Genomic DNA, 15,232 nt, shown 5'->3' with positions numbered 1-15,232 from the left:
GGCCCTGGTCTGGGGGACGGCCGGGCAGCGGGTCAGGACACAGGCCGGCCGGATTCCCTCATCCGGACACCTGGGGCAGAGGCTGCCCTGCTCTCGGGAAACCCGCTGCTCTCTCGGCTGGAGTGAGCCCCCGCTGAGAGGGACAGTGCGGGTGGGTGGGGAGCACAGACACAGCAGCACCGCCCAGGCCAGTCTGCGAACACAGCCGGTGTCTCGCCCTTTTGTTTTCTTGCAACTTTTCAGCAACATTGAAGTTACATCAAAATAAAGTTACAAAAACATTCTGAAAGAAACAAGTAGACTCCCTGGAGGCAATTTCCATCCCCACAGCCCACCCGCCCAGGCACCTGCCCAGGAACAGAGAACAGCAAGCCCCGGCAGGTGGCCTGGCCTGCCTGGCCCCCTCCCCACCCCAGCGAGCGGGCCTTGCCCACCCGGTGACCCCAGGCCCCTTGCACCCACGCCTGGTCGGACTGGACCAGCAAGCACAGCTGCATCGCGCCATGAAGACAGGGCTGCCTGGCGCTTCCTGGGGAGAGGCCCGGCCCTGCTGAGGTGCAGGAAGACGACCACAGCAACCTGCCCAGCTGGCCCACTGTCTGTGGCCTCCATAAACCACGTGAGAGGACACCCCGCGGTGCCGGGGAGGCCACCAGTGGGCACAGTCTGTCTTGTCTACATGTGATTTTTGTTTCAAAATATTTGCCACTGTTTGAAATGGCAAATCACATTAGAACTGGTGTTTCTGGCTTCCCCTGAAGCACATGAAGGCCGGGCCACGCAGGCCACGTCTGCTGGGCACGCTGGACAGCCACTGGCTACCCCGGTTCCGCTACCCCAGCACGGCCACCGGCTTGCTGGGCAGGCCCAGTCCTGGCCGGCCTTGAAACTCAGACAACCTGGGAAGCCTCTTCAAGAAGAAACCCTAAGTACAGACACAAAATGGGGGAGCCTGAAGGTTTCTGACCCTGCAGTCAGACCCAGTTTCTCAATGGCTCCCAGCAGGGAGCTGGGTGGGCACTGTGACTCCGCTTCCCACTGTCATGGGGCGAGCCCTTCCTGCTTGGGTGCCCCACGGCTGAGGGGGAGGGGACTTTCGCCCTGCACCCCCACTAACTCTACTTTCAGGCTTTACTGATGCCAAAAGACGGTGGGTCCAGGAGCGATCTCAAACGCTCCCTGCAACCACGGCCGAGCACGGCCCCCAGGCCGCGAGCAGAGCAGGCTCTGTGGCGACCCGCCTGCTGTGCTGGCACCAAGAGGCCAGGTCCCGGGGTGGCCGCACCTCCTCTTTCAGCTGAGCCCCGCTGGAGACACTCCGCCACGGGACACCGCCTGGATGTCACGGCGCTGGGGGAGGCCGCGGGCCATGCAGAGCATGAGCCAGGGCTGAGGTGGGACTTGGGCCCGTGGGAGGCCCGCCCCAGCCTCCCTGACCTGGCCAGCAGGCCCCCCAGCCTGGACACACAGCCAGGGTTTCCCAAAACTCTGGAGGTCTGGGTGTGGGTCCAAGCTCCCCGGGCAGCAGGGCCTAGATCCTGCGAAAACCCACGCAACAAGGCAAGCCGAGCTCAGCTCAGTCTCTAGCCACAAGGCAGCAGATGAGGGGCCACAACCTGTCCACGAACAGGAAAGCAGGGAGAAGGCCACGGCGCCCACGGCACACACAAGCCAGGAAAGGCAGCTGCAGAGGCCCGAGCCACACTCCTGGCAGCTGGAGGCACGTCCGGGCGCCCTCCTTCACACACCAGCCGGCGCGGGGAGGCCCAGCCCAAGCAGGCAGGCTGGAGGCAGGGTGAGGCTGGGGCTGATTCTGGCCCCCCAAGCGGCCCTCCCCATAGACAGCTGACCAACAGCAGCACCCGGGCCCCTCCCGAGAGGGCACCAGGTGAAATGGCACTGTGGTGCCTCCAGGGGCTGCACCAGTGACGTGATAGGGCAGGCGTCTGGGTGAGGCCCACACTCCCAGGGCGCCTCTGAAAGACCAAGCTGGCGCCCCGCCAGGCTTCAGAGCCAGCCAGGCCTCAGTCTCGCTTATCAGCAAGGCGCCGAGGCCGAGGTCAACTGTCAATGTCCTCATCTCGCTCCTCCCATAGCAACAGCCAGTCAGCAAGTAGGCAAGTGACCAGCACCTATCGGGAAAACGCCAGGTGTCCTAAGGTAGGGGGCGAGCAGAAGGGTCACGTCTTACAGACCAACCGGGCTGAGACAAGATACCTTTGCTCAGTGTGCACCAGTGTACTGCTGGGCGGAAGCTCCCCTCCCCTGCAGTAAAAGCCCTGCTGCCCTGGGCTCCGGGCTCTCCGCTCCGGCCGCTGCGGCGCTGGGAGCCCAGGCGCGAGCTGGCAGTAAAGACCCTCGTGTGCTTCGCGTCGGCATCGCCTCCTCGGCGGTCTTTGGGAAACTCGAAACCTGGCACAACACCTCCAAACGCCTGCACAGGCGCTCCGCTGGGGTCTTCCTCATTCGTGACATCAAATACTTCCAGATTTTTAAAAGGCCAAGGTCTAACATCAACACCACGTCCGTGAACTGCCGGGCTCCAGACGGGAAGCCTGGCCGCATGGGCAGGCGCGTGGAAACAGCCCCGGCCGGCCCTGCAGTGGCAACGCCGGCCCTGTCAAGGGAAACCTCCAGCCAGAGTGTGTTTGCAACTGACGGAGACGCGGCCTTCCTCTGGGTCCTGGGCGGCAGCCGGCTCTGCCACCCCCGGCGCCTCGTGGAGGTCAAGCTGGGTAGTGCCGGGCCGGGCGGGGCTCTGTCATGCAGGCACGGGTGACAGGTGTGACTGGAAGAGATGCGCAACAGTGGGCAGCGGCCCTCGAGACCGCGCCCAGCGCCGTGACGCAGGCCCGAGCCGGCCCGGATGCCTGGGGGGCCCTGTGGTCCAGAGCCGCAGGCGAGGGCGGCCCAGCCATGGCCGAGCTCCAGTGGGCAGGTATTACTTTTGCCATCTCAGACAGTTAGGCGGACCTGGGGCCACGGGGCCCAGGGTGCACCCGTGCCGGGCCCGGGGAACGAACAACACGGACAAAGCCCCAGACACAGATGGGGCATCTGGACGAGCGGCAACGGCGCCTGGAAACTGGCCAGAACTACAGACCTTGTGAGTCAGAGACTCGGGGTCAGCCCCAGGGTGTGTCTTAAGGGGCCCAGGTGACCGGCGCGCACAAGCCTGAGCAGCCCATCTGACCGCTCCGGCGCGCGGAGCCCCCATCCTCTGTCCACCACGGTCCTGAGGTCCAGTCCCCCCAGCTGTGGCGGGCCGGGACTCCCGTCTGGGTCTCTACTCAACCACACTCTCCGACACCCTCCTCGTCCCGCATACGTCACCCTGGCCAAACACCTCTCAAGAAGCCTGCAGCCAAAGGGTCCACAAAGAAAACTCAGGTCCAGGAGGCTTTGCCGGGGCCTCTGGAAACACTCCAGGGAGACCGGCAGCTTCCGGCAAAAGCCCCCCCATCCTGGACTATCATTCTTAAAATTTCCTGTGAATCGTTACTGCTTTAAATCCACACACGAGAAATGTAGTTCTGAGTTTGAGCATATCAGTAGAGTCATTGAACCACCAAAGAAAAGTTTATAGAAACCCTTCGATGTCAGGGCAGTGAGCTACCGGGCACTGAAGCCCCACAGCAGCAGCATGGGCACTGGGGGCAGACGGAGGGGACCCAGGCGCACACGCGGGGTCGTCGTGGAGCAGAACACGGAGAAAAGGCTCATGGCGAAGGGAGCGTGAGCACCTTTGGGACGGCCAGCAGAGGAGCAGAAGTCCGCTGAGGAGACCACCGCGGGCGACCGGCTCACCTGACGGGCAGGTGTCGGCCAGCGAGGCCACTGCGGGAGGCAGGACAGGCCTCACCCCAGTAGACACAGGCAGAGGTGGGACTCGAAACCTACCCAGACGACGGAAGGGTGATGCCGCTAGGAATCAGGAAAACAGCGGAAGCCACACAGTCAGAGCCCAGGCAAGGCTTCAGGGCCTGGGGATCAGGGCCGGCCCTGACCAGGCTATTTAATGGAAAGCTCAAAGACACCCCACTGCACCGAGAGCTCTCCAGACCAAGCCTCCAGGGTTGGAGGGGAGGTGGAAACTGAAAAGAAACAAAACAAGCCCACACTGCAGGGGCACAGCCGACTTTCTGACTTTCTGTCTTCAAGGTGAGGAAGTTCAGAGGCACAGTCTTGCCCGAGGCCGCAGGCTGCATCCAGCCTCAGCCACACACAGCAACTGCCAGTCCCCTGGGGGCTTTTTTAAAAACCCCAAGGTCCAGGCCACACCCCAAACCAATTAAATCCAACCCCTGAGGGTGGGGCCTGGGCATTGACTTTGCCCAGCAGCTCCAGTGCAGCCAAGTAGCCACGCTGAGCCTCCCGCCCTGGTCACCCGCCCACCCCCACCCCCACTCACCGGCTCCGGCCCTTAAAACGCTGCCGCGCTGCCAGGCTGCAGCAACGCCACACCCGGAGGCGGGCAGGCGCCTGTCGCTTCAGGTGTATGCTGACCCCTCGCACAGGGGCCTTTCCCAGCTCACCTGGGCTTGCCCTCCACCCCAGCACCACTAACCTAGGCTGCTCCCCCAAATCCGGCCAGCCCCAACCCCCCTTGCCGCGCCGGGGCTGGCTCCAGGCAGGCGGTATAGACGCACACGCAGCCACGACCTGCAACGAGGACAGTGGCCGCGCCGGCGCCTGCACAGAACAGGAGCACAGCGGGGTTCACCGGGGCCAGGGCGCACTCGGAGCCAGGCCCTGACGTGGAGGGCTCACAGCAAGAGCGAGATGCGCGGGCATAGCGGCCACAGCGAGGCCAGGGGAGGACAGGAGAGAGGGCGGTGACGCTGGAGGGTGCCGGAGGGCTGCATGGACGCAGTCGGCCTCTGGGGCTTGAGATCAGCAGAAACCGGCAAGGGGGGGGGGTAACCGGCAAAGGCGGCGCACTGGGCTCAGAGCCCCAAGGGCCAGAGAAGAGAACCCCGAAAGCACTCCCGCACGATGTAGGCGAAGGGCCCAGGCCGTAAGTGCCCCCAGGCACCGCAGCCCAGGGAAGCTGGCGTGGTCAGGACTGGGTCAGGACTGGGTCTGGACTGGTGGGCGCTGAGGCAGGAAGCACTTGAGGGGCCCTAAGGGATCACCTGAAAGCAATGCCCGCCCCGGCTCTCTGTAATCTTATCAGAGAGCAGGACCAAAACCCACTTCCTCATTCCACCAGTCAATGATTGACAAGCGGAATGCCAGAAGTAACAGCTGCAGGCAGGCACAAGCCGACCCAGCCGACCCGACCGGACGCACCGAGGTGAACTGCAGGGTCACCGGACGCGACTTCAAATCCTCAGCAGAACAACCTGCTTTAATGAACGTTTAGAAACGAGGCCCCTCTCTATGCAATACGCAAACACGGCTGAAGGAGTTGGGGGGTGGGGAGATGGGGGGGCAAAGGTCGCACCCATGGGCGACCAGGTATAGCCCCACCTCCAGCCGCCACAGAGACAACCGGTCTGGCCCTGGAAGACGTCTGGGCTTTATACGCCACAGCTGAGGTTGCTGGCTCTGGGCAAGGGGACGCTGCTGCCCCCGGCCACCTCGCGGGGGGTCGCTGCCCTGCGGCAGGCTGCTTGGTGCCAGCCTGCGAGTCCCACCCATGCAGGAGCAGCACCTTCGCTGCCCAGAGCCTCCTCCGGCACCCAGCACCCTCGGGTGACGTGAGCACAGGGCCCAGAGACCCCTGCTGACGTCACTGGCAGGTGGACAGTCCGGGGCCAGCGGGGCAGCCGCAGCCGGGCACCTGGTCCACCACCCTGTTGCGTGGGGGCAGAAAGTAACTGCTCTCGGGAACAGAGTGACTGACAGCCAGGCGCAGGCAGACCGCCAGGGCACGCTGTCCTCGCCTGGCTGGCCCCGTCCTCCTCGGGCGTGGCCCACAGGACGTGGACGGTGGGCGCAGCCTCCCCGCACCCTCCCGACGCTTCCCCGCGAGGCAGAACCAAAAAGAAATCCTGTCTTCAGTCCACGTTCTCACTTTCCTAGCGCGCCAGGTGCGCTGTGCACGCAGCCCTGTGACCGAGACTGCGCCGAGAAGCCCCTGGCTGGAAGCCAAGGAGACTTGAGAGGGAAACGTGGTTTCGGGGCCCAAACAGGTCTTAGGCAAAGCTGGGTGACACATCACGCTCCGCAGAGGGCGTGCGGGAGCCCCGCAGTGACTCAGCCAAGAGGATGCGCGGCGGCTGGCTTGGGCGGTGACACGAGTGCCCCGAGAGGAAGCGGGGACAGTGAGCCCGCTGCCGGCCGGCCGAGCGGCGGGTCCAGGAGCCATGGCCCAGCGCAGGCGCGGGCGGGCAGGCGTGGCGGGGCCCTGCGTGTGGCACCGCCTGGTAAAGGGAAGTGAACTTCTGAGCAGCAAGTGGCCGGTGGTGAAACCTTCTGTGCCCGTGTGGGTTTTTCTGGGGTTCCCCAAGCCCCACGAACTCCTGAGGTTGTACAGAGCACCCCGGTGTTGGGTCTAACGCCCCTCTTCCTCACCGCATTTGGATCTCCGCTCTATGGTCACCTGTCCTGGTTCATTAAAACGGAACACCCCAGGGTCGCCCTGGGGGCGCGGGGTGAAGTCTCAGCACTGCGAAGCTACCACAGTCACCGAGATCCCAGATCCCGCCAGGGAGGGACCCTGGGGCGCGGCAGACCTCTCCTGTCTCCTTGCTGCCCCCTCAGCAGCATATCTCCGTAGATCTGCTTGTCCTGCTCCCCACTCTCTCTGGGGAATCTGATAAATCCCCTCACCCCTAACCCCGCACCTCTGGCCTGAACCCCAGCTCTCAGATAAATAAATCTTTAAAAGTTAAAATGAAGGGAGCCACCCTGTGCACCCCACAACCACCCTCCTTGCGTCTCCTGAGGCCCTGCTTGTTCTTTCCCGGCATCGAGGCCTGCCAGGCTCTCACAGCTGCGGCCGGGTCTGCGCGCTCCACCTCTGGGGAGGGCTGGCGGGCAGCCGCATCCCCACTGGTTCTCGGGGGTCTTCGCCAGGGACTCACGCAAACTGGGACAGCTCCCTAGCCGACACGTCAGGGCTTCACCTGCGCGGACCCCACACCATCTGTGGGGGGCTCCTGGGGGTGCTGCTGCAGGGCTGGTGCTCAAGGGCCTGCCACCGCCAGAGATTCGCCCACCAGCAGACAGGGGTCGCCAAAGCCACTGCACATGTCAGCTGAGGGCCTGAGCTCCGCGTCCCGAGACCGCCCACCGCCACACGCCCCGTGAGCAGCGGCCGCAGGACGCCAGCAGGAGCTCGAGGGAAGCGGCAAGGTGTGACCAGTGGGGAAGGTGCCTGACAACACCAGACAGTCCCCAAGGACCCGATCTGGCAACTGCACCCTGGTGAATGGAGGTGAAATTTATATCCAGTCAAAACCCACAGGCTGAGCTGGATGTGAGCTGTGACAGGGTCGCTGGCCTTGAAGCAAGGGAGCTGCTGAGCAGAGCCCGAGGCGCAAGCCACAGCCGGCGCTCTCCGCACCCTCCCGCGGGGCGAAGGATGGGTACGGCGGCTCGCCCGAAGTGGGCCCGGACTCACCGGGCAGCAGGCGAGCCACGCCGCAGGGACGCCTCACAGGCAGAGCACAGCGGAGGAGCTGAGCAGAGGGCTGCGTGCGGTGGGACTGGCTGCACGCGGGGCACTGCAGAGGGAGCGAGAGCTGGCGCTGCCGGGCGCTGGGCAGGCCGCGAGACGGCCGCGGGGCTGGAGACACGTCCTTACTCTTGTCGGGCCAGCACGGACACACGACACCCAGAAACCGGCCTGCGGGTGAAGCGATGTCGATGCAGGCCCCTGCCCACCGCCTGGAGCGCGCGGCGCGGGGACCTGGGGGCGGGCACGCGCCGGCTGCTGATGCCGCCCCGACTCTGTTCTTCATTTTGCTCTGAGCAAACGGTAAGCTGCTAGGGAGCAACAGATGGAACAGCTGTGCTCGCAAGCCCGGCGGCGGGCCTCCGGGTGAAGGGCCGAGCGCGCGCCCCGCAGGCGCCCCCGTCCCGTGCGGCCTCGGCTCACCCGTGGTCTCTGCGCAGCGGACACGACCCGGGTAGGACACGCAGCACGTGGCCACAGGCAGCCTGCACGCTCCCTGGCCCCTACCTCCGGGTCATAATCCGCGTCTCCTGCTGTGATCCCGAGCGCCTGGGGCCGCTGTCCCCATCCCCCTCGCGCACAGACGGCGAAGCAGCATCAACGACTGTGACCGCTGGCGCCGCACTACCTCAGGGCCGACGACCCCAAGCTCCAGCCGCTGCGCAGACCCAAACCAGCCTCCTGTGGGATCTCCACCCTGCCGCCCCCGTGCGCATGTCCAGACCGCTCGTGCTCCCCATCTTCTCCCCGAAGCGTCTCCGTGATGACAACTCGCTCTTCCTCCTGGCTCAGGCCATGCTCAGGTCACTCTGGCTCCCGTCTCCACACTCCTGCCCGTGACTCGCGCTGCCGCCACCATTTCCAGGCCGTCGGGGCTCCCCCAGAGCCGCGCACCCTGGCTTGTGTGGACTCCCACGCCAGCCTCCCTGCCCGGCCCTCTCCTCACCCAACACCTGTCCCGGGTACGACAGTCACTGCTGAAAGACAGAGGAACGGTACTTGTGGGGACGAGGCCCCGAGGACCCCTCCCCTGCAGAGCGCCCCGGGCGTGGGCCTGCCCAGGCCTGTGCGCACTGCCAGGTGTGCCGGCCGCCCGCAGGCGCGCCCTCTGCCCCTCACTCGCCAGCTCCCTCTCGTCTCTCAGACGCATCTCAAGCCTCTGTCTTCAGCACAAGACCCTTGATCATCTCTGAGGCTACACAAAGGAGAATGGAGGTGCTCAAAGCAGGCACCTGCCCAGTACACCAGCAAAGCAGAGGTTTGGGGGGCACCCAGAAACGCAGCCTGGCTTACACCCATGGGACTGCAGCTAGAGTCACAGCCCCCCGTCCCCCATTTGCCCTCACCAGCCCCCTCTGCTAGGCCCCAACAAGCCATTGGTGGAAAGGCCCTCCAGGGCGTCCGGCAGAGCGAGCTCGCTGACCGGTTCCCGGCCGTGGTGGTCAGAGGCCGGGCGGGAGACTGCGCCAGCGGGCCGGAGCGGAGGCTCTAGCCACAGGGAGGCCTGTACCCCCACGAAGATCGGGGCTACAGAGCCCCCAAGCGGGCCATGGGGCCCTGACAAGGCAGGAACAGCGACCGCTCGAGCAGAGCCAGCCCACCGCCTCCCGAGAGGCAGGCGCGTTACCTGGGAAAGAGGCTGCTGAGGGGCCCCAGCGTCCTCGGCTTGCTCCCCGCCTCGGCGCCGGCCACGCTGCCCTGCGGGTGCAGGTCCCGGGTCTCCCCGGCGCAGCTCAGGGTGACATCGGTGAGCTGCGGGTCGTCGTCGTTCTCCAGGGTGACGATGGCGCTGGAGCTGCTGGTGACCACGAGGTCCACGAGGTCCTCATTGCTGACCGACAGCGTGGCCGACAGCTCTGTGCCGAGGCTGGACACGCTGCACACAGAGGCCTGGTCGCTGCGGCCCAGGGCTCTGGAGGTGGGGCTGTCGAGTCGCACCGCGTCGTAGCCCGTCCTGGGGAACGTGGAGGACTTCCGCACCCCCGGCCCCCGCTCGGTGCTCGGGGGGGCCGGTGTGGCGCAGGACGGCAGCGGGCAGGCGCTCCGGCAGGCCCGCTCGGCGGCAGCCTCCGCCTCGGACTGCTTCACGTGGACCACGCTGCAGGGGACAGGCTCGGGGTTGCCGACCTCTAGGGTGGGGATGCCCGAGTCCACCGACTTGAGGCTGCGGCGATCCTCCAGCACGCCGGCTCTCGGTGCGGGCCGGTACTCGGGCAGCGAGAGCGACCTGGGCGCCCGGGGAGCCACGTGCTGCAGCTTCTGCAGGTGCTCGCCCGGCCGCCCGGCCAGGACGCCCATGGAGACTACGCCATTTGTGGAGGCGGGGAGGCTCCCATCAGTCATCTTGGTCCAGGGAGAAGCTAGGAGAAGCACAAATAAGGACATCAAGGCAGTGGATCTAAAAAAGGCCAGACATAGAAGCCAAAGGCCCCGCCTCCTCGACGGCCCCGGGGAGGGTCCCCGACAGGAGTCCAGCGGGGTCCGACTGGCAGAGTTCTCACCACAAAGCGAGAGGAAGGGGATGCCAACAAAGAGAAAAACAAGAAAACCTCATCCGCCGCCTGCCACCGGCCCAGTCCTGGTCCCAGGACGGCGCTGGAGCATGGGGGGTGCCTTGGGGGGCGGCTGGGGGTGGGGGGCTCTGGGAGCGGGGAGGCTTGTTTTGGATTTCTGGAAACGACAAGACGGCTCCTCAAGAGTGCGGGCGCTCGTGGCGCAACCCAGGCCACGGCTGTCGCGACAGCGCCCAGACTGACCGGGGGCACTGCGCCCACCGAGCACACCCTGCCGTGCCCGGCCCGGCGGCCCACGCGTGTCCGAGCCGCCGAGCCGCCTTACTCAGGCCGACAAGGCAGGGCAGGGGCCCTGCTCCTTGGGAGAAACAGAGGTTCACAGAAGTCAAGTGGCCGAGCCGGGGCTGACCCGGAAACAGGCCATCCTGCGTGCACGTGTGGCTGAGTGGGGATTACGAGACGCCGGGCGAGAAGCCGGCTCGGTGGAGACAGATGGTCGGTGAAGGGAACAGGAAGACGCTATAAAGTCACGGAGCGGGAGGGTCAACCCGTCAGCCCCGAGCCCGGGGCCACAGCTCGCTGGCCTGCGGCCGGCGGAACCAGTGCGCGGCGCCAGGGTGGACAGCGCAGCCGGAGCGCACTGACAGCCTGGGGGCTGCCGCCTCCACCGACTTTCAAACGCGGAGGCCGGAGGGCCGCGGCGGCACCCCGGCTCAGACCCAAGCAGCGGGGCGGCGGTGGGGGGAATCGCCCGGTGTGCCAGGCCCTGACCCCAGAGCGCAGCCGCGGGGGGCGCCCTCACAGGCATGGCGCCCAGGGTCCGGCCAGTCCCAGCAGCATCCCGGCTTCCCTCCAGGAAGCCCGGCCCGCCTCTCACGCCTCTCACGCCCCTCACGGTCAACACTGTAGAAGCAAATTCTAGAAACAGAAAACAGGGTGGAGGGTAACTTCCCTCCCTCCCTCCCTCAAAAGACAGAAGAAACCAGTCAGATGTGCAGTCTGGAGCAGAAACAGAAATACAAGGCCAAGTGGAAATGCAGAATTCAGAATCGGATGGAACCTGAAACCCGACCCAGTGGGTAAGGATGATTTCCTTGTGGCTCTGTGCCAACAGGCTGTCAATTTCCTTAGCTGTGAGGCCCTCGCTGAACTGTACCAAAGCAAAACATGAAGTCAGGAGTTTAATACCTAAGAGAGGACCTCCCTGGGGGCGCAGGGGTCAAGTCCGAGCCCTGTGAAGCTATGGGCAGCACGAGTTCCCCGGCCAGGGAGGGACCCCAGGGCACAGCAGCCTCCTCCTGTCCCCCCGCTGCCCCCTCAGCACTGTGTCTCAGTGGCTCCGCCTGTTCTGCTCCCCACTCTGTCTCTAGGGGGGTCCTCTCACCCCCTGCACCTCTGGCCTGCACCCCAGCTCTTGTGTGTGTTTTAAAAAAAAAAAAAAGGCTGCATGGACAGAACACAAGGCCGTCTTCCTAGGAACCGGGCGCGTGGGCAGAGGCGGTGGCCAGTCACGTCCCCAGAGCTGGAAACCACGTGAGCTGGCTGGTCCCAGGCCCCGGAGAGCGGGCAAGGGCAGGCTCCACAGCCTTGTGCAGGCACCCCGGCTTCCTCCTTCTCTCCCCCGCAGGAGGGCCTCTTCTGGCAGAAGCTGAGTGCCTGAAGGCCTCCCCCAGGTTCAAGTCCAAGTCTGCTCTGAGTTCCTTAAACCTCAGGAACAGGGTGTCTGCCTTCGGGGAAACAAGCCCGAAAGGGAAAATGTACTTCCTCTTGCAACACACCCTAAAACCAAAACTGCAGGGCCAACGCCCCTCCCACCAGGTGCTGCCCGATCAGAGGCCTGGCACCTGCCTTGGGGGCCCCCACGGGGGCTGAGCAAAGCTCGTGCTTGGGGGCCGCTGCAAGGTGGACGCAGAGGCTGGCCAGGGGCCAGCTGCGGATGGCCTGCCTCCAAGAGATGCTCGCTAAGGTCACGCTAAGCTGACACAGCCTCCCCAGCCCGCGCCCCGCCCCCCGCCTGCTCCCTCAACGCCAGCTGACTGTGCCAAGGCCCGGGTCCTCGCCCCAGCCCAGCATCAGCGCCCTGGGGACCTGGCGGCAGGTGCCACAGTGGACAGGACACTGCTGGCCACCTCCTCCCAGAGGCCTTCCCAGCGGTCCCAGGAAGCGGTATGCGCTCCTTCCTGGGCTCCCCGGGCCACACCCCCCTGAAGCCAGCACACCTTACGGAGGTCCCATCTCTCCTTTCTGGCTCCTAGGCCTGGGCAGGCACAGGGCGAACAGTTCCTGCACACCTGGCGAGGGCCTGGCATAGACTACAGGCTCAGATGTCTACCTCCTGAATTATTACTGGCAGTGAAGTCCCAAGGGCGCAGCCCGCTGGGCGCGCTGCTGAGAGCCGGTCACAGTGCAGTGCGCCGGAGGTCCCGGGACAGTCCACACTTCGAGGCAGGGCCGGACAGTCACACTTCGTGGTGGCCACCGCGCTGGGCGGTGAGGCCACCACCAACACGGCGCCAACTCGGGAGTCAGCCCTCCTGCTACACCATTCCCAGTGCCCGGGCCAGCACCTCCAGACAAGAGAAGGCAGGGCCTTGGGCGTGAGCGCCAGCTGGAGCACAAAGGCCCCGAAGGGGCTTCGCTCCTGCTGACCTGGGCTGCCAGCTGCGGCGCAGCTCCCCACCACAGACAGGACACCCGTGCCGGCTCCTGCAGGGACAGCGGGGGGTCCCCTGCCCCCCCCCCAGTCCAGTGCCAGCCTCGCTGCTGCGCCGTGTCCTGGACAAGACCTGAGGCGGCACCAGGGTCCGCCCGAGGGCTCCCGGCCCTCCCCACTGCCCCTGGACGAGGGCGCGCCTGCCGCGGCGGGAGTTACGCAGGGAGGGAGTCTGCTCTTTAAATGGGTCAGTCTTTGGCACAAAAATATTCCTCAAAGAGAACTTCCTCGAGTCTGCATATATTCCTCTGGTAGGTGAATGCAACTAATTTTAGGCCTCCCGAACGTCACACACGTGGTCTCGGCCAGCTTCAGTCCGTCGGCAAGCCGGGCGGACGCGGCGGCCCAGGCGCCTCCACGCTAACCTGCTCTGCCGCAGCGGACATTCGCAGTGGCGCTCGGGCCACGGGAGGGGTGGGAGGTGGTCACCGGGCGACTCCGCCCAGCCCGTGGACTGTCCGGAGCACGTCCACATGACCACGTGGCCCCACCAAGGGGACTGGTCTCACTGAGCAGCCTTCCTGAGCGCTGGCCACGCACCCAAGCTCTAGGTGCCGCGCTCCGCCCCCGCCTGCCGCGCTCCGAGGTGGGACCCAGAGGCGCCGGGGCGCACACCTGTGGCCACACAGCAACAGAAACTGGTTCAAACTGGGCCTCAGCCCGAGCCCGTCCGTGGCTGGCCTGCAGCTCTGGGGTCCAGCCTATGGCTCGGCTCGTGGCCACCTGACAGTCGGCCGCGCCGGCTCACCAGACCGCCGCTGGGCCCTGAACTAGCTCCTCAGCTTCCCGGAGCCTCGAAGTCCACGGCTGTAGCGGGAGAGAACAGGCCCGCCCCTCTCTTCGGCGACAAGACTAGGGGATGGCAACCTAGGGGTCCGAGCCTTGGGGCCGCAGAGGTGCCCGAAGTGCCACTATTTTGGCAGCTCATTTGCACCGGCCACCGCCAGCACCTGCCTCGCTGCGGGGCTCCTTCCTGTCACCAGCATCTCTGGCGCGTGCTGCCCGGGCCGGCCGCAACTCCAACAGCAAAGGAAGCAGCCAGCCCACCCGGGGAGGGGTCCCCAGCTCTGCCTTCCAGGTTTCTAAACAACTCAGGCCCCCGAAACTCTACCCCACCCCCAAAGAAACATCAGCAGACCACAACCCATTTCCCAAACGGCGGGCTCTTCTCAGGACAGTTTTCCAAGCCCCCCCAGCCCCACCGGCAAAGCCGGCAGGCACAGCTGTGGCCGCAGGTGCTCCCCAAGGGAAGAGCGTGGAGCAAGTCTCTCCATGGGCGAGCTGCGGGCTCACGGGCGGGGACAGGCAGGAGGGCTGAAGGGTGCTGGGGGCTGGGGGGGCGGCCCAGGGTTCTGGGAGGCGCAGCGACAGGGTGGGTTGGGCAGAAGGAGAAGCTGCTTTCTACAGCCCAGCTGCGCCCCTCGCTGAGCCTGACCTGAGCCCCACTCAAGGGGACCTGTGCTGACCTGGCCCAGCCACCTGCTGGGGAAGAATCTCACCTCTGCCTCCCTCCTCCCTCCCTCTGCCTCTGAACCGGTTACTGCTTCCCAAACGGTGCATTCATCATGACCTTGAGCCCCAAGTGCACCTGGGCTCTCCCTAAGATCAGGGGGCACCCACACTCCCCAGTGGCCAAGGCAGGGTGCGAGGAGGGCCGGGAGGGGTCGCCCAAGGGGGAGGCATGCCAGCTGAACGGGCAGGACAGCGCCCCCGGCCTCAGCGCTCTCTGCCAGCACACAGCGCTGGGCAGTTCAAAGACAGAAATGGTTGTGCGGCGGCCAGGGTCGGCCACTGGGGACAGGGGCTGGCTGGGCAGGGCCACAGAGCCAGCGCTCAGGCCTCCGGAGCGCTGTCGCACAGCTTTGGGCCCCGGGGCACTCGTCGGCAGCTCCTGTCCAGCCAGGGCCCCCCGTGGCCACCCAGCCACACAGGCTCTGGGCCCTGGGCTGCCCCGGGGAGGGTGCCCGATGCCCACCTGCGTGGTGGAGGCTCAGAGGCCAGGAACAGGGGCCCCGCAGGGGTCTCTGGCATGGCAGCGGGGTCCCAGCACAGGAGGCGGGATTCCGAGAGCAAAGGGGTGAGGGTGCCCCAACGCGCGGGAACCCCGGGGTTCAGGAGCCCTGGGAGGGTAGTTCCAGGAGTCGTGGCGGGGTTGGTCCTGGGGAGCTCCCAGACGGCGGCGCCAGGGGTCGGGCTCTGGGGAGGCGCGGACTTCGGGGACTCAGGGAAGGGTCTGAGTGGAAGGGTCGCGGGGATCGGTTCCGCAGGCGAGCCCGCTGGTCTCCCAGGGGAGCCCCAGTCTGACAGAAAAACTTTTCGCGGAGTTCCGGAAAAGGAGCGCGCGGCGGCGCGCGTCCCCTAGAGCCGCCAGGCGCCCCCGCG

General features: G+C 65.9%; 1 protein-coding gene across 1 annotated transcript in view; it reads right to left on the bottom strand.

The window, feature by feature from the left end:
- Positions 1-9,247: 9,247 nt before the first annotated feature.
- The window catches only part of LOC105853538 (TBC1 domain family member 14-like), a 6,849-nt gene continuing 864 nt past the window's right edge, over positions 9,248-15,232 (bottom strand). The window contains exon 2 of the mRNA XM_012724051.1: positions 9,248-9,984. Within this exon, the coding sequence (XP_012579505.1) occupies positions 9,248-9,967 (720 nt within the window). The 5' untranslated portion in view covers positions 9,968-9,984. The remainder of the gene's footprint in view (positions 9,985-15,232) is intronic.

Source organism: Condylura cristata, unplaced genomic scaffold (genome assembly GCF_000260355.1).
Source record: "Condylura cristata isolate star-nosed mole 26May11 unplaced genomic scaffold, ConCri1.0 scaffold00012, whole genome shotgun sequence".
Classification (NCBI taxonomy): domain Eukaryota; kingdom Metazoa; phylum Chordata; class Mammalia; order Eulipotyphla; family Talpidae; genus Condylura; species Condylura cristata.
This window is presented reverse-complemented; position numbering and strand designations above follow the sequence as displayed.